General features: G+C 41.8%; 1 protein-coding gene across 2 annotated transcripts in view; it reads right to left on the reverse strand.

Moving 5' to 3' along the window:
* Positions 1-23,242, reverse strand: part of OCA2 (OCA2 melanosomal transmembrane protein) — a 524,044-nt gene that overhangs the window by 422,318 nt on the left and 78,484 nt on the right. For both annotated transcript variants that reach the window (XM_082246739.1, XM_082246738.1), the window contains exon 2: positions 14,377-14,666. In XM_082246739.1, the coding sequence (XP_082102865.1) occupies positions 14,377-14,639 (263 nt within the window). In that variant the 5' untranslated portion in view covers positions 14,640-14,666. The remainder of the gene's footprint in view (positions 1-14,376; positions 14,667-23,242) is intronic.

Here is a 23,242-nt window from a genome sequence, read left to right on the forward strand (position 1 = left end):
CGTTATGGCAATAGAGCAAGTAAATTGCTAGCTGCTCAAACTAAAAATGAAAGTCTTAGATAAAAAATCCCATTTCTCATTTATCCCTCTACTGCCCAAAAGGTATATAAGCCTAAAGACATTGCTAATGCCTTTTGTGACTACTATAGCTCATTATACAATTTGCATACAGACCCCTCTACTACCATTGCAACCAATGACTCTTAACACCTTCCTACTATCTATATCTCTACCCACTCTTAACCCAGTGGACTTGTCATCCCTCAACTCCCCCTTTACCTTAACAGAGATCAAGGGGATCGTCAAAAAATTACCACTTAAATCACTGGGACCTGATGGTTTCTCCTAAGAGCACTACCAAACTTTTATAGACATCTTAAACCCATATATACTACCGGTCTTTGATGCTGCTGTGCCCCAGGCCTCCTTCCCACCTAAAATGTTGTCAGCAACCATAGTTACATTACCTAAACTTGGAAAAGGAGCTTACTGCTCCACAGAATTTTAGGCAAATATCTCTATTGAATGTAGTTGTCAAAATATATGCCAAGTTGTTAGCGAATAGACTAGCAGAACTCCTACCATGCCTTGTGAAACATGATCAGGTGGGTTTTATATCTGGGCGTCAAGCCCCAGACGCCACAAGGTGAATGATTAACCTTATTAGTATTGTGGAGAGATCCAAAAAGACTTCTCTGCTTCTCAGGTTAGATGCAGAGAAGGCTTTCAACAAGATACACTGGGGGTATTTGGCGAAGGTGTTGGAGAAGTTTGGTTTAGGGGGGGGGGGAATATGCTCTCTGCTATATTAGCTTTGTACTCAAAACCGCCGGCATTTGTTTTTTGCGGAGGCGATGTTCTCCAATGAGTTCCAAATAACCAATGGAATGAGACAGGGGTGTCGGCTTTCCCCCTTGATCTTTGCATTGTTCATGGAGCCATTGGCAGAAAAAATTAGGACACACCCCAAGACAAAAAGGGATTTTGGCCACAGATACATACCACACAATCACGTTGTTTGCAGACGATATTATTACTATCCCTATCTGACCCATTAGTCTCTCTTCCTGCAGTACATGAGACTTTATTGTCGTTTAACCAGATATCCTATTATAAGGTAAATGTTTCCAAGTCACAAATATTGGGCTTATTGCTAGAAAAATCTACAATGCATATACTGCAAAAAAAATTTCCATACTCATGGACCACAAAATAGCTCCCATATCTGGGCGTCAAACTAACGGCATCTCATACTGATTTATATAAAACCAACTTTCTCCCACTAATTTCTAAGTTCCAACAAGAACTATCTAGACTATGGAAATATTACTTATGCCCTGTACACACTATCAGATTATCTGAAGACTTTTGTCTTCAGATTTACCTTTTCTATGTAGTGCAAGGGCCTGCCGGATTGCATACAAATTGAAAGTGTTTAGGTTTGACCTCATATTATATGGTTTTGGTAAGTCTGCAGACAAAAGTCTTCAGATAATCTGATAGTGTGTACAGGGCATTATCCTAGTCGGGGAAACTAGTGGCATATAAGATGCTTTTACTACCCAAATTACTATATTACTTTAGGACACTCCCCCATATCTATCCCTTCTTCATTTTTCAGCCCCAGAAACAATTATCAAAATTCATATGGGTAGATGGCAAAGTGAGATGCTCCCAAAATATCCTATATAAGCACAGACTGGTGGGCGGTACGGGGGTCCCAAATTTGAAAGACTACTATATGGCCTCACTTCTAGACCAATTATGCCCGAAAACTTTTAAATCTATTCTATAAGCATCAACTATCTCATGGGGAAGCTGTCTATAATAATATCCCAACAATTACAGCCACTCTTGGCAAAACTTCTATAAATATGGGGGAACAATAAAGGAACCTATTGAAATTCCAGTCTCTTTAGACTCAATCTCCTGCCTGATCCCAGATATTACATTTAGGAAAAATGGAAAGCACTAGAGTTGCATAACCTGGGAGATGTGTTAGTTGAAGATCATATACTTCCCTTTCAGTCTTTAGTTCAACAATTCAAACTACCTGCTTCAGAATTCCTCACAAACGCTAGGTTATCATTCATAGATCACTACAAGCCAGCGCCAGTGAAGGTCCCCAAAGAAGGTATGGACCTTCTAGCTCTCTAAGGATACTAAAGCCAAAAGGTATCACTTTGTTTTATAATCTACTTCACTCTAAAATGATTTTTAGCAAGGCTGCAGCCCTTGTGAACTGGGAAAAGGATCTCACCCAGCCCTTTACAGACCAACAGTGGTTGAAAGCAATCTCCGATAACTACTATTACTCCAAATGCGTAAATTACTGGGAGATGGCCCAAAAGCTTCACCTGCATTGGTATCTTACACCATACATTATGGCCAAATTCCCTAAAAGTATCTCCAATCTGTACTGGAGGCAAAACGGCCAGGTAGGCACTCTGGTGCATATGTTATGGTCCTGCTCTTATTTACGTAGTTTTTGGGCCAATTTGTTCTCACTAATCTTTAGAGTTACAGAAGTGAGGCGTACTCCCAACACAGAACAGACTATTCTGAGCATAAACATTTCTAACTTCCCCACCCCAATATCAATGCACATAATAATGGCGGCAATGTCCATAATCATGAGGCATTGGAAATCAAATACTATACCTATAGTATAGGTGAGGTTAAAACATTAGTAAATGAAATCCATGCCTTGGAACAGATTCTAGCATATAGAGATGGTACTGAAAAAAAGGACTGGCCAATTATTTTGAAAGGCACACCTTACTTGCAAAGTGCCCTTAGTTTATAGATCAGAAAGATATGCAATATCTTCTGTAGCCACTTCTTTTAGTGACAGGCGCTTTGATTGGCGTTAAGAGTGCTTTAAAAAAGCGTATCAAATGCCATGTTTTGAAGCAAGTGTAAACAAGCCCTAAGAGGGCAGGGCAAAGTACTAGGAGGTCACTATAACACTTTAACACTTTAAGCCTTTAGACCAGGGGTCAGGAACCTTTTGCTCGCGAGCCAGACATGGCTCTTTTGATGGCTGCATCTGGCTCGCAGACAAATCTTTAATAAAAGGGGGGCATTTCCGGACGTGAGCCGCGCTGGACGTGTAGTCCCAGAGCTCCGCCATGTCTACCACTCAATCCAGTGCTATCCACGTAGCTGTGCCCGGTACAAAGGAGATTTCTGCACCCATCGACGGTACACTTTGTGGGCTATCCACCGCTACCCTCAGTTCGTCTCTGGGTGACTGGATTGCAGCGCTACGGACCCCGCGGCCTACTCGCAGTACTGCCGCTGGCTCGTGTGCTGTGCATCTGGGGGCCTTGGCAATCAACGCCCGGTAAGGAGACCTGCCATCCGCTCCCTGTGCCCCGACAGACATGATCTCCTTACCCTCTGACACCCACGGACCTGCCTCTCATATCCACTTCTGAGGCCTTCAGCGGCCGGCCACCATTTTCTCAGGGCCTATTCTCCCCTCCATCACTCGCAGGCCTGCAGGCGCTTCACCATCCACTCCGGCCTCATTGCATACCTGCCTGCCCTGCTCTCTTCCCAACCAGACTCCAGGCACTTTCACATGGCTCCATCTACTCACTGTATAGCTGCGGCCCATGAATATGAATATTAAGTAAAGGTTCCCGACCCCTGAAATATAGTGTATGGCTCTCACGGACTTACATTTGAAAATATGTGGTGTTCATGGCTCTTTCAGCCAAAAAGGTTCCTGACCCCTGCTTTAGACAGTGGGGCTGGAATCAGGGAGTGCATTGGTGTGGTCTTCACAACAAATGTATACGGTCTTTTTCTTGTGCTGAGCACTTGGGAGTACATTTGGATGGGTCCAATAAAGATATTTTTAAATTGACTCTGAGCTTCTCTGACTGAGCACTTTGGCAAAGCACCCATATCACAGAGGTGTCACATTAACTTACAATGTAACATGTTCCCTGAAAAGTGTTAGGAACTTTTGTATTTGGGGCCCCACTTTTCTCCTGCTTAGTTTCTAGTATTATTTTTATGATCTGCAAACATCTTGATGAACTAAGCTAAAGTAGAATGGCTTTTTAGCGTCTACTGTTTCTATATTGAACACTGAAGTATACAAGCTGCTCTACATCTCTGTTCATCAACATGATAAAAAAACACTACAAACTAGTAGTCAAACTTAGTGGTGTATCAATGTAATGAACCCAAATTGATTCTGTAAAAAGCAGATCCTGCAGTGCTCTAGTTATCGTCCAGAAACCCTAAAAATCCAAGCTTTTAGACATTTATGCTTTTGATATATTCATATAAATATATTTTAAACAATCTAAGCAATGCATCCTACAAATTCAATATACACTAACTGTTTTTTCCCTCTCTTTTGGAAAAAAGCTGGGTATGTTTATATTTACCAAAAATTATCTCTCCAACAAAGAAACTGCTGATTCGCTCTAACCCCACACCCCCTTTCCATATGGACTTTTTATAGGGTAGGGAAGGGTTAGAGCCGTCTGAACCCTGCTGTCTGATCTCTGTAAGAAGTTACACTCACTTTCTGTCTCCGTGATAGTGGACATGAAGTGAGGAGCAAGTTTTCCAATGAGGACCATAAAAAAGGGTTCTATTCTTTTTCAACTCTATCCAAAAAATAAAAACAAACAAAAAATCTATAGGAGAGAGTGGTATCACAATCTCGGTCTAAATCTCTGTTTGGTGGTTTCAGGTCTACATTACGGACAGGGAGTGAAATTTTCTTAGGGAAAATGCAGACCACAATATCTCACTTTTTTATTTTCATACTTAGCAATTTATGCAAAAAAAAAAAAAAAAAACCCTAGGAATCCAGTTAACTGCCTCAAATACTGGGGATGGAATAGTACATCATATGCATTTTAGCAAAGAAAAGAATACACAACTACATTAAACTGCTGCACAAGAAAAGGGTAAAAAGAAAAGAGAAAAAAAAAAAAAAAAGATTTCTGTGCAGCTGTGCTATTTCCTCTCCCCTCACAGTAAATGTAACATTTTAAAGAGGTCAGAGATGATTTTAATAGATATCAGAATAAACGAAAAGGAAAAAAAAAAAAAAAAAATCGCACAACGCAGAATGAATTAAAAAAAAAAAAAAAATGCAGCCCATAAAAAACATTGATGAAGATCATGCTTATAGTACGCATAAATCCAGCTCTGGATGAGGTATAGGTAATTGATATATAATATGGCTAACCCACCAAATCTCAAGGTATCTTGCTATGCACAGTTATGAGAAAAAGTAACAAGCAAAAGCACAATCTGAGCTTGCAGGCCTATGAAATACAACCTAGAGATGATCCGACTGTAGAGGTTAATCCTTAGAAAAAAAAAAAAAAAAAATTATCACAACAGTTTTCCTGGCTGATTTTCTTGGCATTGGAGCAGAATACATTGGAAAACATTAATGCAGGTGCTACCGCTGCTAGCACCTCACAAAGTAGCGTTGCTTGCAATAGTGACAATGATCCTTCAGTGTCTAACTGATCTACAAATTACTCTCAAAGGCTTAGAAGCCTTCTCTCATTCTTGGCACTGGCTCAGACTGATCCAAGATGAATAATTCATGTTTCACCTCAGTAGAAAATGCATTTAATCTATTTTTGTTCCAAGAAAATACCCTGATTGTGACTGACCTCTCTTCACACAAAGTATAGATTCTATTGCTGAAATATTACTTTGGTATAAAAATTACAGAGAAAATAAGAAAGCCTCAGCAATTATAATTTAGATGTTTTATCAGTATACAAGAGAAATGAATCAGCATTTAGTTGTCCAGCTTTTCAGTGTCAAGTAGAGGGAAGCTTTTATTAATCATTACAGGTCACTTAAGGATAAGAAATAAAATCAGACAATTATAAAAAAAATTTAAAAAAAAGGGTTTGCTTTGGGCTGTAATGCTCCTTTTAAATAGTAGTTAGAAATTAAAATATGTAAAGACAAAGGGGTCTTGGTTTACAGTGTAGGTAAAGACATTTTTTTTTCTGGATAGAAGAAAAGGATTGTGGTTTGTGCCCTTGCTTGGGAGGTTCGCCTATTTGTCCTGGTGATCACCGTCAAGACAAAAAAGTGAGGGGAAATCCTAAGCTTCAGATTTTAGGAGTGTTAGGAGGTGAAGAAAAATCTTACCTCACTTTGAGGAGACTTCTTTTCCAATATATATATATATATATATATACACATATACACACACACATGCATACATATATATACATACATACACTGTATCCAAGCAAAAAGTGAAGAGAAATTTCCCCAGCTGAATGCGGATAACAGATTTTACCGTCAGAGGAGTTTTTTCCTTCTCTACGCTATTTAAAATGCTGAAAGCTTTCAGCTTTATGTACACTGTAAATGGCAAACCCAAAAATGTAAAAAATAGTAAATAGTTATAGCATCATATTATAGATACACATGTAGAGCATGCAAGACATTTGCAAGTTGCGCTACAAAACTAACAATGCACAAGTAAAAGTGAAATTTAGAAGGTAAGAAACAAAGTTATCATCCAAGGTGACTGTGCCACTTTAATGACCCAAGCCATTGCTACTTTTAACTTTTTTATGCCGTGTTGTTGCTAGATTTAAAGCAGGTGTAAAGGTTTTTTTTGTCCTTAAAATAAATTTTGTATGTGATCCGTGTAATGGTTTTGTACAGAGAGACCCTAAACTTCCTCTTCTGGAGTCCCCTACTGGCATGCTTGGCTTCTCCTCCCTTCTGAGTTCCCCCATAGCAAGTTGGTTGCTATGATGGCATTCAGGTAGGCTCAACCCCAAGCCGGGTGGATGAGGATGACAAGGGTGGGGTGTTGGTAAGGTATCACAGTGCGTTGCCAGGTGTGATGAAAATGAGGATGACAGGGGGTGGGGTGTTAGCAAGGTATTAGTGGGTTGCCAGGTGTGATGAAGATGAGGATGTGATTGACAGGGAGTGGGGTGGTAGGAAGGTATCAGTGGGATGCCATCTTTGATGAACGAGGAGGATGACATGGGGTGGGGCGTTAGCAGGGTTACAGTGGGCTGCCAGGTGTGATGAAGAGGAGGATGGCAGGGGATAGGGCGTTAGCAAGGTATCAGTGGGTATCCAGATGTGAGGAGGATGCCAGGGGGGTGGGATGTTAGTTGTCACATGGGATGTGGATGACAGTGGAGAGAGCGAGAGATAGAGCGTGCACGAGTGAGAAAATAAAAAAAGAAAGGCACAGAAAGAGAAAGAAGGATCACAAATATGAAAAAAAGAAAACACATTTTTGACATGATCTGTATTATTTGTGAATTTGGAAATTGGCAAATAAATGTATTTTTAAAGTTTAGAAATAACTATTACCTAAATATGCACGTCTGAAGTCTGTAACTAATGCTGTCGAGAAGTCAAAAAAGAACACTGCAAAAACATGTACAGTACAGGGGTGTTATCTTCTTTATGGAATCCCTGCCTCTTGAAATCCACTACAGCCTGTGTGCTCATGTTTTTATGGGAGGCAGATCATCCATGAATCAAGATGTGACAACCCTTCCACTGTGTTCTTTTTTTGTTACTGGGCATGGAGAAGGGAGGGAGGGACAGGGCTGTCATTTAGGATCTGTATACACACCCAAATGTGTTGATGTCAATACCATGTGACCCAAATAGCTCAGCTAAAACCAGGAAGTGTTCTATAGATACCAAACTGAGCATGTGCAGCTGAACTACACTTACTGTGCTTGCCTGGACTTGCCCAGAGTGAATGTGCAGGAGTGGGTGGATCTGCGCAAACAGGATCACACTTTTTACACAATGCAGAGGATTAATCACTTAAAGCGGTTGTAAATTGCTGCACTTTTTTTTTTTCTTATCTGCAAGGCAAAGGCACAATGTGCTACTATGCGTCGCATACTAGCACGTTATGTTAAACTTACCTGAAAACTAAGCATTCCAGCGATGCCATCTCTGAAGGCAGTGTCCATATCTACCCGGTCTTCCTTCCGGTTTCGCAGCTCCGGCTCTGCGCGCGGGAGCCACCAGTCACGGCACACTGCTGTGAAGAAACGGCACTGGTCGCCGTTCCTTCAGCGTGCATGCGCCAGTGATGTAACTGGCTGCTAGCTCGGTAAATATTTCCTACTCAATAGTAGGGATGGGTGAACGGTTTGGCCCGAGCATCAGCAGTTCAGCAGTTCGCCCTGACGAACACCCTGCATTGCACTTAGCGCTGCAAAGTGCATTCGGCACCCTGATTGCGTAAGGCTTTGCCCAATCAGGGCGCAGTGTAAGCTGGTTGTTAAGGTGCACAGCCGGCGTCCTTAACAACTGATGAGCCATCAGCTGTCAATATGTTTTCCCATTGACAGCTGAATAAAAAAAAAAAAAAAAAAGTTCCCCATTGGGGGCTGTCGGAACCCAGACCGGGTTGCCATCTCATTAAGCTTTTTTTCAATTCCTCAGACTTGGTTTGTCTATGGGTTGCTCTTCTATATATGACTCATTGCCTATGTCCGTATATTCTTTTCGCAGTTTGCTTCCAGCGTGCCTTATTGTCTTCTATATATATTCTAAACAGCCATGTTTTACCTGTCGAGATTCTTGATTGTTCATTTTTTACTTTGTACAAAAAAAGAATATATATATATATATATATATATATATATATATATATATATATATATTTTTTTTTTTTTTTAAATAAAATGGTGTGGGGTCTCTCCCCCCCAAAAAAAAATCTATACCGGACCCTTATCCGGGCATGCAGCGTGGAAGGTCAGGAAAGTGGGGGGGGGGGGTGCCCCTTCTCCTGAACATATCAGGCCACATACCCTCAACATGGGGGGTGTGGGTGCTTTGGGGCAGGGGGCTCTTCCCCCACCCCAAAACACCTTGTCCCTACTATGTTGTTAAAGGGGGCTTCAGATTTTGATTAGCCCCCCATCCATAGACCCCATCAACCACAGCCCAGGGTTGTCAGGATGAGGCCCTTTTACTATAACAAGGCTTACCTATAGGTACTGTAAATATCCCCTAAACCTGCACCGTTTAGGAGATATTTACTGTATGCTGTGCCGGTGACGTCATCAGCGTATGCGCTCTGAAGGAACGGCTGCCCGTGCCGTTTCTTCAGAGCCCTGTGCCGTTGCCAGCAGCTACCCCACGCATGCACGGAAGTGACGAAACGTGGCTCTGGCCAGTAGTACAGCTGGAGTCTGCAGACCCGGAAGGAAGAAGGACGACAATGAATGTGGCCTCCAGGGAGGATAACGAGGGCTTTGTTTGGAGGTGTCACATAATGTGCTAGTATGCAATGCATACTAACACATTATGCCTTTACTTTCCAGGTAAGAAACAAATTAAAATACAGACTTTACTTCCTCTTTAACCACTTCAACACAGGGCAATTTCACCCTCTTCCTGCCCAGACCAATTTTCAGCTTTCAGTGCTCCCACAATTTGAATGACAATTACTCAATCAACACTGTACCCAACATTTTTTATAATTTTTTCCACACAAATAGAGCTTGAGATTTAATCACCTCTGGATTTTTTTTAATTATTTACAAGTGAAAAGAGAAAAACATTTTGAAAAACAGTTTTTAGTTTTTATTATAAAATTGTGCAAATAAGCAATTTTTGTTCAAACATTTGGGTCAAAATTTATACTGCTACATCTCTTTGGTAAAAAAAAATTTAATTAGTGGATATTATTTAGTCTGTGTGAAAGTTAGAGAGTCAACAAGCTATGGTGCCAATCATTGAAAATTGATCACACCTGATGTACTGGTGGCCTATGTCAGTTCTTGAGGGCCTGAAATGTCAGGACAGTACAAATACCCCCCAAATGACCACTTTATGGAAAGTAATTTTTTTTTTTTTTTTTTTTTTTTTTTTACACAAAATTGTCATAAGTTCTCACACACAGCATACGCATACTTGCAGTTACACCTGAAAACACATTCTGATATTCTTCCTGAGTATGGGGATACCACATGTGTACAAATTTTTCACAGCCTGGCTACATACAGAGGCCCAACATGCTGGGAGCACTGTCAGGCATTCTAGGAGCCTAAATTGCATATCTATTTTCCTGATGACCGATCACATTTTTGAATGCCCTGGAGCACCAGGACTGTAGAATTACCCACAAAATGACCCCATTTTGGAAAGCAAGCACCCCAACATATATTCTAGGAGGCATAATAAGTCTTTTGAACAGGTAATTTTTTTTCCACAAATTTTTGGAAAACGTGGAAAGAAAATGAAAACTTTTTTTTTTTTTTTTTTAACACAAAGTTGTAAATTTTTAAGATATTTCTAACACATAGCATGTACATAGGAAAAATTACACCCCAAAATACATTCTGCTACTCCTCCTGAATATGGCGATACCATGTGAGACTTTTACACAGCCTGGCCACATATAGAGGTCCAATATGCAGGGAGCCCCTCCAGGTGGTCTAGGAGCATAAATTACACACATCATTTTCTGACTACCAATCACATTTTTGAAGGCCCTGGAGCACCAGAACAATGGAAACGTCCACAAAATGACCCCATTTTGGAAAGCACACACCACAATGTATAATCTATGAAGCATGGGCTGCAGATAGGTACTCTGGGCTGGACACAGATCCTCAGTTACTCCGATTAGATGGTGACAGGACTTCTGATGGGCTGGTGAGAGGCCTTCTGATGGGATGGGGATAAGCCTTTATTTGGGACAGCAATCAAGCCACATCACTGTACTGCTGCAACATTTTTATTCCTGGTCTCCTCCTTACACACTGAGGAGAACCCTGTAACTGCACTACAGCCCTTCGTTGACGTTTGTGACCAGCTGTGATTGGACACAGCCGATAGCATGGTAAAGAGCCAATTTCATTGGTTCTTTCCCCTGATAGGGGATGGGCTGCCCTGATCGCCGCATGCAGGAGCGGCGAAAACAGGTGGACGACATATGGCGCCCGCTCGACGGGAGAAAGTGTTCCTGCCGCCGTAATTTTATTATACATTGGTAGGGAACTGGTTAAGAAGGATCATCTATTTGCCGTGACATGCATTCTCCAACTCATTAGTTCAGTAGTAGTTCAAGATTACGAAGAATCAGTACAAGCTTTTGTAGTGCTAACCCTGAAGGAGCCGCTTGGTTGATTGTGCCCTCTGTTCTGTGTTAATTTAACCACACATGCTTAAATTAAAACCACTGCAAGCACTTGTATATATTTCACAACTATGAAATAAGTATCAGGAAATAGACCAGAACGATGTACTGGTACAGGTTCGAAAAAAAATAAATCTTGGTTTGAGAATAAATGAGCATACAGAAGGTAGGTTACACACAGTCTGCAACACAGCATAATCACTATGCCAAACTAACTTAGAATACAGTTTTGTACCACTTTATTGAAATCAACACATAAATCAGCAATAAACCATAGCTAGAAGCATGAACTGCGATGTGAATACTACTATCAAACTAGACCAAAGTGCACTCTAGGAGAATGGCTAGGCTCTAGTTCGTAAACATGTTATTTCCTCTGGTTGCAGGATCTTCTCACTATGATCCAGTCATCATTATCCAGTCTCTAACTTCCCCACTGTCTCCTCTAGGGCCTTCAGCTGCACTGCTATGAGCTGGTATGCTTGTCGTAGCTTGGAATGGACTCCATTGGCTGTTAAGTAACTTCTCGCTGCAAGGGAAGTGAGCAATCTCACAAGATCAGTGTTCATCCCCACTAGCAAAGAGTTTGGTTTAGACCCAGGGGGACGAGGGTACACCACAGGTAGGGTATTAAAGGTTTCCGATTGCCCAACTACCAAAGAGTCGAATGTCAATTTGATGGAAAGGGAAACTTCTCGGTCCCGGGTGTAAAATACCCGCTACTTGAACTTGTTTTATGAGTAAAAGCCCAGCTAACTTGGTGGGAAACTTACACACAAAAAAAACAAAAAAAGATATACTATCACACTGCTTTTTTATCCACACTCGGGTTGCTTTTGTAGCGGAGAGAAGGAGAGTGCTGCAATCATGAGATAATCTTCCAATGAGAAGTAAAGATACTGCAAAGGCTAGAATGCATTGTGAAGAGGTTTATTACTACTCTGGCAGTTTGGGAAGTGCAAGCTTTTTTTTTTTTGTTTTTTGATTGTAACATTTGGAATAGAGTTTTTGGACTTATTTATTTTTTTTAGTAATGGCAGCGATCTGCAATTTTTAGCGGGACTGTGACATTGCAGTGGACAGATCGGACACCTAACTGACATTTTTGACACTTTCTGGGGACCAGTGACACTAATACAGTAATCAGTGCTAAATAATATGCACGGTTACTGTATAAATGACACTGGCAGGGAAGGGGTTAATACTGGGGGTGATCAAAGGGGTTAAATGTATGCCTAATATGCTTACTGACTTGTGGGGGGGGGGGGGTTCTGTGACAAGCACATATAGATCAGGGTTTCAGCTTAGCTGAAACTGCTATCTTTCCCTGCCTATCTGACAGAAGATCCCCCTGCTTTGCTGCTTTGTTTACATAAGCAGGCGGGTCTTCTCCCGGTTTCTCGGACGATCGCAGGAGGGCAGCGGCAATCGCGCGTGCCACCAAAACCACATGCACTTCAGTCACAACTACGTTACTGGACGCAGCTGAGCCACCCTGCTGTAATATTACTGCGGTCGGTAAGTGGTTAAGCTGAATTTCGTGTACCTGAATTTAGTGTACAGGTTAGAATAATTGGTGGTTTGAGCATACAGATAGGTAGGTTAGACACAATTTGCTACACATTATCATCACTATGCCAAAGTAACTGAGTTCTCTACTAGACTGGAATCAACAGATAAATCAGCAAAGTCAGCAATAAATAATGTGTATAAACATTAGGGGCAATGTGAATAATAAGAACTAGTCTAGAGTGTACTCTACTAAAAAGAGGACATTGCACCATATGCAAGTCAATGAGGTACAGCTTAGCATAAGCAATAGACAAACGTCTCTGTGTAGCAGCTTTAAAGGGTCAGTTTTTAGTTCTAACTCTTCAGTCAGCTGGCATTGGAGCACAGTTGTATTCTTGGTGCACAGGATTAAGTCCCAGCCAGGCCTGCAGGCAGCAATAAGGCTGTATGATCAGTTCCTAAAGGGCCAAGTCGCTCTAGCAGCCGACAGTAAATCCCAACAGCAGCAGCTCACTATCCGATCACACTCAGCGTTTAGTCTAACCTTTGCTCGGCACCCAGATGACTGTCAGCACCCTCAAATTCAGCACTCTAGATCCCACTCAGGCCGCTGATATGCAGTAGTGATGATGCACACTGGACAGTGTAGTGCCCTCTCTGGGCTCCCTGATGGCAAGAGGAATTTAAAGCGGAGTTCCGGCCAAAAATAGATTTTTAAGATAAAAATACCCCTCTAATCCTAACATATCGCCAATTACAGTAACACTATTCCCACATTACAGTATTTGAATGTAGATAATATCTTACCTTTAAAATTGATTGCAGAGCGTGGCCATCTCCGGAGTGGGAGTCTGAAGCCGCTGTGTCCCTCGCTGTGTCCCTCTTCCTTGTTTCTGGCTACCCAGAATGCCGATCGCAATCTCGCGCATGCACTGTAGATTGCGATCGGCAATCAGAGGAGCGGCCGGCCATGCCCATTGCCTCCTGGGATTGAGGACACACATCTCCCAGGACGCAATGCGAAACCGGAAGTGACGTCCAGAGCCACGGCCGCAGAAGAAGGAAGTGGGAGAAAGAATCTTCTAGAATAAGGTAAACGATCCAAAAAAAAAAAAAAGATTTGCCCAATTAATTTTTAAAATGCATATCCCTACTGGAATCCGTTAAGATGAAAATGAGGGTGAAACTCCGCTTTAAGCCCTGCACAGCTTAGGAAAATACACTTTTTTCCCCTCCTCCCAGGACATCTCCTCTCTGGGGAAAGTAGTTCAAATGCTTTTGATGACGACAACATAATCTCTCCTCTGTACTCCAGTTATCACAGTGCATTGCTGTCTGATTAAATCCATTGAACTCTTCCTACTCAGCAGCTCCCACATCTTGCTGAAACAGCCGTTAAAGTTCAGTACTGCAGAGCAGCAACTGCAGCCAGTGTTTCGCTATTATTTGTAGCAAACCACCTGGCTACATGTTAAATTATCTGCTGTAACCCATGTAACAATGTGGTCATATCTAAAAAGCATCCCAAAGCATTAAAAAAAAAAAAAAAACCACAACATGTGTGTCTCCCACTGGAAATACATACCAGATCCTTATCCCTAATGAGGGTCTGGTATGAATGTCAGGGGGATCCTACCTATCTCTATTAGGCAAGTATTCATTGTTCAAAATACCTTTGACAAATAGGGTTAGAGAATATCTAAAAGACTTACCTTCCTTGTACAGGAGTAGGACTATAATCTTCCCCAAGGGCTACACAACATTCTTGCCCATTCTGATAAGACTTTTCCCAGTTTCCTGTAGCATCTGCAGCTCTCTGAAATCTGTCCAGAAGTATTAGCTCATTGTGGTCAAGGGTCACTGCATCTGTGCCCACACATCCATTCAAGCCAGAGTGGTGTGGAGCACTGGGTTGAATCCTCTCGACATCAATTTTACATACACGTGGGACATCATTATTGTTCTCCAGATACATTTTACTGTTTGGAAGTAATCTTCTTAACTGCAAGATAAGTTAAAGTAGAATAAATAATTAAAAAAAAAAAAGCAACAAGCAAAACAGCAATGCAGTACACCTTAAAACAAGTATTGCCCCTCAATTTATAAGCTAATAAAATGCATCCAAAACACATTAATGCCCATGTATGTCCAGTAAACAAAGCTAAAAGTCTAACTGATCAATATTTATGTAGTAAAGGATTGCTACATTTTCAGATAGCAGTAACTGGACTCATTAACCACTTAAGCCCCGGAAGATTTTGCCCCCTTCCTGACCAGGGGGTATTTTGCGATTCGGCACTGCATGACTTTAACGGACAATTGCACGGTCGTGCGACGCTGTATCTAAACAAATTTGGCGTCCCTTTTTTCCCACAAACAGAGCTTTCTTTTGGTGGTATTTGATCACCTGTGCGATTTTTTGATCATGCGCTATAAACAAAAAAAGGACAGTAAATTTTGCAAAAATAGCAATATTTTTCACATTTTTTTATTTTTTTAAATTCCCCCATAAAAAAATGTAAAAATCTAAATTTTTTAACATTTTCAGCCAATTTGTTTTATGCTACCTATGTTTGGTAAAAAAAAAAAAAAAAAATCTCAAAAAGCGTATTTTGATTGGTTTGCGCAAAAGTTATCGCGTTTACTAACAAAGGGAAAGATTTTTGTCATTTTTGGTGTTTTTTTTTTAACGCGTAATGGTGGTGATCTGCGATTTTTTTTGCGGTACTGCGACATTGCGGCGGACAGATCGGACCCTTGACTGACATTTTTTACACTTTTGGGGTTACCAGTGACATTTCTACAGTAATCAGTGCTATACATATGCACTGTTACTGTAAAAATACACTGGCAGTGAAGGGGTTAACTTTTTTTGAAAGGAGGGGCTATGTGTGTCCCTAGGGGCATGCTTTCTACTGTGATTGGCTGTGGCTTCAGATGTATGAACAGTGATCATCCTTCATACACAGGGGAGAATGACAGGCAGCTTGTTTACACAAGCTGCCTGACTTTCTCCCTCTCCCCCGACGATCGCAGAGTGACCGGCGGACATCGGGTCCGCCGGTCACACGCGCGGGGGGGGGGGTCCGTGACCGCGCGGGAGCGAGCCTCCGCCGGCGCGCGCGCTCGCTCCCTAGACCCTCACAGGCTAGCGACGTAGACCTACGTTGCTTTGTCTGTGAGGGGCTGACCGCCGACATAGATAGTCGTGCGGCGGTCGTCAAGTGGTTAAAGGGTAACTTTTGTTTGGGGGGGGGAAAATCGCAAATTAATGTTTTAATGTATTTAAAATGACCTTTCCTTTTCAATCTCCAACCACTGTAATTTTCTGCAAAATTTAATACAACAACCCGGAGGCCTTTTGTACACAATTTGTGTACAGAAATTCCCCAGAAATGGTATTTCTTGCCTAAATTATTGGCTGATTTCTCCAGAAGTCTGCACTAAGATGCAAACCAAATATGTTAGGCATCCTCTGCAACAGGAAAACGGAAATTATATTTTTGTTGATACTCTCTAAGGGTTAATTACTTCTTAAGGGATGCAGACACCGCAGGTTTCCTCATTAGAACACTAAAAGTGCATCAGCTTATTATATTGAGAACAGACATCACATTACCAATCAGAATCAGTATTCCAAAGACCACAAAACAAAGCTTTTTTTCAGAGCAGAAACAAGTAGAACTCTACTAAGTTTGTTAAAATCCTTGCAAAGTACAATGATCACCAAGAGAAAATAATTTTTTTTTTTATTTACCAAAAATGGAGTTTCTTTTATGCAACATATGTCATCCCTAGAAGTTTTAGTGTATTCATTTTTATAATACTCTTAATATCTCTACAGAGCAAAGAGACACCAGATATAAAGAAACATCAGAAAACAAGAAAACACACAGGGTTTTTTTTTTTTTTTTTTGTTCAGTTTGGTCACATCTAGCAATTGACAAGCATTTTTACTCCATAGGCAGGGCTGCAAATTTAATTTTTTAATATCTGTTATATTTTCACAAGAGCAGCTGTGTTAACATTGTAGTGTAGCACCCTTATAGATATAGGTTGCTAAATGCTAGGAAAATGTTATTTTGGTTGGGTGATAATCAGCCCAACCGAATAGTTTTGGACTTGGTTTCTCTCCAAGTCTAGTGGGGTTGCGATCTCTCACTGTTGCCAGTAGGTGTCTCTGGTACTATAGTAGGAGATTTTACTACTAAGCTGAGCTCTTAACATTTATATTACCCCCAGCCATTGCAGTATGAGGGAAGGTATAAAAAAATTGCAGAAGCCACGTGCTGAGTCTCTCGCCTCAGGCTGAGCCTTTGGAAGTTGCTGTTGAACTCTGTATGTTGTTGGCCCTACAGCCTGGTTTGGGGCTCAGTATGTACTGTGGGGGCAGCCTTAGCTATCTAGTCAAGGAGCTTCACTTGCTTGAAAAGCTGCAGTTCCTGAAGGCATTGCTTTCTTATCTGGATTGATGTCCACTAGGGCCCCAGCTGTGGCAGAGCTGAGGTACCTACACCTGCAACTAACAGACACCCCTGAGACTTCACCCTGGAGGATCCAGTCAGCTAAACCTTCACTAGAAGATAACCAGAAGTCTGAGCAGCTTTTCTATGCACTTGTGAGTAAATGACTGTTTGCTGAAAACGGGTGACGCTTATGCTTTTAAAGTTAAAAGAACCAGTGTAGCAGTATAGAGTAAAGTTCTCACAAGGCCCCTGATCTGACCATTCCTTCCAGTCTCAGAGGTCAGAAATACACAATGTTAACAGACGCTTGATCACATATCGAACCAAAAGTCCATGGAGTTAAAGTCATTAATGGCGCAGGGGGAGAAAAAGTCCACCATGTAGGGCAGCCATCCAGAAACCAAAAGCCAGGGGTTCCACAGGGCTAAAACAAAGACAGACAGAGGCGCCTCTAAGTGTAGACTTTATGCAACAGGTTTAATGAATAAAATTATGCACTCACGTTAGTAAGCATATATTCATGCCCATAAAACAAGGTTCCAGTGTAGAGAAGTGTACATCATCCGGTCATGGACATCCGTCCTGCTAGAGCTGAAATCCTTTCACCGTGGACGGCTTGTACGGCCAGGAAGTAGGCTCGGTGTATTTGCTTGACAGCAAGGCTTGGTGGATAGTCGACCCTGGATGATGTTATCTGCATGCGACGCGTTTCCGAGTGTACACTTCTCCACACTGGAACCTTGTTTTATGGACATGAATATATGCTTACTAACGTGAGTGCATAATTGTATTCATTACATCTGTTGCATAAAGTCTACACTTAGAGGCGCCTCTGTCTGTCTTTGTTTCAGAGGTCAGAAAACACTATTTGTAGGACAGTGGAGTTGGGGTCTTTTTTTATTGGAGTTAGCATTGATCATAGTATCCCATGCCTTATACCCCTCTTCAGTTACAAGTTTCTTCATCAAAGTTTCAAAAGACATCCCCTAGACTGGTTACTAGGTCAGTGTGTAAATAACCGTTATTGTGTTTGTGCTAACAGCCTCTGCATGCCCGAGAAAAGAATCATCATCGCTGCTGCTACCATGAAATATGCATTGACTGTTCTTTTACTACATTCAGTCATCAACCAGAGGCTTTTATGGGGGTACCACTACAGGAGTAATCATCGCACTAATTTACATTTAAAACTAACATTATTTAACTTTTCTTATAAGAAATATGTTTAGTGTTTCAAAATAATTTCCTGCAAAAAAAATTGTAAATACTTGAATCTTCCTCTGCCAGCGCTGAACATTACGCGAATGTTGAGAACTCCCTGCCTAGGCTCAGTAATTTCTCCTGCCAATACAGGGCTTTTTTTTTCCAATGGAGTTGCTTTATGGACTAAAAAAAAAAAAAGTGTTTACATTTACATTTTTGGGTGAATGAGTAGGGGCACGTTGTGTACATATGCATCTTCACATGGGGGTTGCAGTATATGGTTGCCCCCTTGTTGTTAAAGGGGGCGCCCAGGATCTGATAAGCCCCCTTCCCACAGACCCCTCACAACCACTAGGCCAGGGATGTTGGAAAAAAGCCATTCTCCGTATCAACATGGACCTGCCGGCGTCCCTAACAGCCACTGACAGCATAAAGCAGTCATGTATAATGTTTATACACAACATTTGGCTTCCACTAATGAGGTAAATGTTTCGTGCATTTTTATCATCCAAACAGCTATGGTTTGGTCTGATTGTGTTCAGACAGAACCTTAATCTCATTTCCAATGGTTATATGAACCCTACAGGAAGCTCAAAGCTTGAGGCACCATCTTTTAAATTTCATATGCAGGTTCAGTGTAACTGGAAGAAGGGCAAGTGATAACAATAGGAAGGCTGTAGGCAAAAGAAACAACAAAAAGGAGAAGTTAAATTCTGCTAAAAATAGTGAACTAAGCCTTTAATCTTGGACTTCTAGCAAGACAGCCCTGTGTGCAGCCTCAGCTTGGAACCAGCACCCTACCCAAGCACAAAGGAGCTCATTAAACAATATTACAGGGGAAGTATCTGTGCTCAGTTTGGAAACTTTTGTAGACTTGCAAGCTTGACTTTACAAGTCAGCTATCTAAATCCCACAGTAGGGGCTAAAAATTAGAGCTCATTTGCATGAATATGCATGCCCAGTAAATCAGTTCTGCAGTAAATTAGGCATATTGTGAATAAGATTGCTTTGATATTAACTGGACAAATCTGTAAATGTTTTTTTTATGTCAAATTAAGTTTTTTTTACTCAAAATCAGATGCTGGAAAGGAAAGGGCCAGCCATACCTTGTAGAGTGGAAAAAAGAAGCTGCACCGTGTCACAGGGAGTTCATCCACTTAAGGCTTTGCGTTTTCACTTTCTACTCTGCTGCAGTTAAAGCCGAACTCTAACCTAATTAAAGCCCTGTACAGTTGTACAGGCCCCTCTCCTGTAGTGAAATTGCTCCTCTGATTTTACAGCAAACCGCGAGTTTCTCACAGTATGCATTAACCACTTCACCCCCGGAAGGTTTTACTCCCTTAATAAACAGGCCATTTTTTGAGATTTGGCACTGTGTTGCTTTAACTGACAATTGCGCAACGTCGTACCCAAATACAATTGATGACTTTTTTTCCCCACAAATAGAGCTTTCTTTTGGGGGTATTTGATCAACTTTGCAATTTCTCGTTTTTGCGCTATAAACAAAAAAATGAGCGTCAATTTTGAAAAAAAACACCAATATTCTCTACTTTCTGCTCTAAAACATTCCAAATAAAAAAAAAAAAAAAATTAAAAATCTATGTTTTTTATCCGTTTAGGCCAGTTTGTATTCTGCTACATATTTTTGGTAAAATAAATCCCAAAAAGCATATAAGAATTGATTTTCGCAAAAGTTATAGCGTTTACAAACTATGGGATAGATTTATGCACTTTTTTATTAGTAACGGCAGCAATCAGTGATTTTTAATCGGGACTGTGACATTGTGGCGAACAAATCTGACACTAAGAGACACTTTTTGGGGACCAGTGACACATATACAGCAATCAGTGCCAAATAATATGCACGGTTACTGTATAAAGGACACTGGCAGGGAAGGAGTTAACATTGGGGATTATCGAGGGGTTAAACGTGTTCCCTGTTTGTGCTTACTAACTGTGGGGGAGTTGGATTTAACTGCGGCAGAGAGAGCCGTGATTCAGCGTAGCTGAATCACACAATCTTTCCCTGCCTCTCTGACAGGAGAGCCATCTTGCATTGTTTACATTCCAGACGGCTCTCCTGTCAGTATTGCCGAAGATCACAGGAGGCCGGCGGCGATAAAGCCCGCTCTTCCCATGGTCTGCCTCCCGCTGTGTATAATCATGTAGATCTACGGGATTATACGCAGCCGAGACGCCCTGCCACAGTAAATCTGCGTTGGGCGGTCGGCAAGTGGTAAAAAGCTGCATCAAGTCAGAGCATGCCCCATTTCCTGGCTGAAGGGCATCCATCATCGTCTCCAGCCTGTCACTGTCACTGACATTGAGGTCAGCATTGCATGTGGTCATTACATAGGGGTGCCTGGAATGCCTGCTTTGATTTTTATCCACCCTTAAATTTCATTATGAAGTTTGCATAACTCCTTCCAAGAGCCAGATCACTGCTTGCATCAATGCTGAAGGGTCTTAAAGATGAGTACTGAGGGAGGATACCATGTTTTCAGAAAACTACAGTATGTAGAGCACTCCACAGGCCTCTCCCACAAGCCATGAGCTGCCTGCATTACAGAGAGGACTACAAAAGGCACAATAGTGTTGATTTACTAAAGGCAATTAGACTGTGCACTTTGCAGGTGCAGTTGCTCTAGAGCTTAGTAAATGAGGGAATGAGGGGAAGCTCTGCTTACTTTCATTATCCAAATCACATGCAAGTAAAAAATGTTTTTATATTTTCCTTACATGTGATTGGGTATACTTTGTAAAGTAAAGTATACCTCATTTACTAAGCTTTGGAGCAACTGCACCTGCAAAGAGGTCTATGAGCCTTTAGTAAATCAAGCCTATTGATGACATAACCAGGATAAAATTAAGGCAAGTAAAGAAAATATGGGCAGCACAGTGGCCAAGTGGTTAGCACTTCTGCCTAGCAGCACTAGGGTCGCTGGTTTAGAATGCCAACCACAACACTACCTAGAGTTTGCTCCTGGAGATATTCTCCCGTTGCATATGTGGGTTTCCTCCCACATTCCAAAGACATGCTGCTAGGTTAATTGGATCCTGTCTAAATTGGCCCTACTATGTGAATGTGAGTAAGGGGGGCCCTAGATTGTAAGCTCCTTGGGGGCAGGGACGGATGTAAAATGTACAATATATATGTAAAGCGCTGTGTAAATTGACAGCACTATAAAAGTACTTCTAATAAAACAGAAAAGGTCTTATTTACTAAATTAAAGCGGAGTTCCGGGCACAAAAATCGACCTAATCGATTTTGTGCCCATCCACTGGATCTTCTTCATCTGAAAAGGAATTGGATAGTTGGGTATGTTTTTTTTTTTTTACTCACCTTGTAATTGTAGATAGAAAATACTCACCTATTCTCCACTTCCTCCCTCTGTGCCGTCACTTCCTGTCTTGCGATGATTCCTGGGAGCTGAACGTCATCGCTCCCAGGAATCAATGCGACGGCACCGGCCCCGCTCGTCACTTCTGGGGCGACGCCGCATTCCCTGCTAAACAGCTTCTGGGCATGCCCAGAAGCTGTGGAGGAATGCAGCGCCGCAGCGGAAGTGACGAAAGGGGCCGATGCAGGCGCATTCTGGGAGAAGAAGACATGGAAGAGGACGCAGAAGAGGATCGCGCCGGCTTCAGCTGCCCACAACAGAGATGGCAACGCTGGAGAAGAAATTTCTTCTTGCAGGTAAGTGCGAACCGGGACAGATCAGAGGCTAGCCATTGTGGAATGTACTAGCCCCGACTGTCCCGGGGGTATGTTTATTGAAAAAACATTTTCGTGCCCGGAACTCCGCTTTAAATTTTTAGGGATGAGCTTAGCATTCGGTCCTAACGTAAGTAGTTTAGAGAATTCGGGCAAACATTAAGGGCTTTCAGCTGTCAATGGTTGCTAAGGAAGCACAGCCATTGTGTCCTTACCAGCCACTGATATCATCTGTCCCATTTACTTACATGGCTGGGAATCCCCGGCCACATAAGCAAATGGTCGGGGAATGGAGCAGTTCAATAATTTCTAAAATATGGCTAAACAGCCATATTTGGGCAATGATGCCACCACTATCCCAGTGGGCAATTGTTCTTAAGGAAGTAGCAGCTGCTTGCACCCACTGCATCCTTACCAAGCACTGACATCACCCGGCATTTCAAATAAGCAAATGGGCAGGACATGGAGCCTTACATTTTTGCCTAGATACGGTCATATTTGGGCAATGTCCTCACTGTTATCGCCACCCTTTCCCCTATATAGCCGATGAGAGGTCGGGGAGCTGTAATTCGAAGAATGTTGACATTAGGGATCGGTCTGCACTGCCAAAAATCTTTTTTTTCCCCCAAGTTGGAGGCTGTACGCATCATGACGGAAGATGGAACTGAAGGAAATTTTTGTGGGATTTATTTATTTATTTTTTCCAAGGACATTTGGTATCTTTATTTCTAGGTCACTTTGTGTGAATTAGTAGGGGTACAATGAACTCCCTATTCATTCACAGAGGCGCTTGGTGGTTTCAGGGGACCCCTTATATTTAAACAGGGCTTCCACATTCCTATAAACCCCCCGCCAGCAGACCCACACAACCACGGTACTCATCAATATGGCACCCCATTATTAAAGACGTGTGGCCTGGTATGGTTCAGGAGGAACAAGAATGTACCCACCCCCCCCCCCCCCTTTCCTGGCTAGTCAGGCTGCCTGCATGATTTAGGGTCTGGGATGGAGTTTTATGGTGACCTCACACATTTTTGTTTTTTTGCATGGAGTCCCCCTTAAAATCTATACTGGATCTAAAGAGTCTTGTATTGATTTTCTGGGGGCTTGATGATTTTTTTCTTCTTTGCAAGAGGTACTCCCTTAACCACTTACCATCTGGGGCAATTTTGTAATAACATACATGTTAAAATA

The sequence above is a fragment of the Pelophylax lessonae genome, assembly GCF_965119305.1.
Source record: "Pelophylax lessonae genome assembly, chromosome: 2".
NCBI lineage: Eukaryota > Metazoa > Chordata > Amphibia > Anura > Ranidae > Pelophylax > Pelophylax lessonae.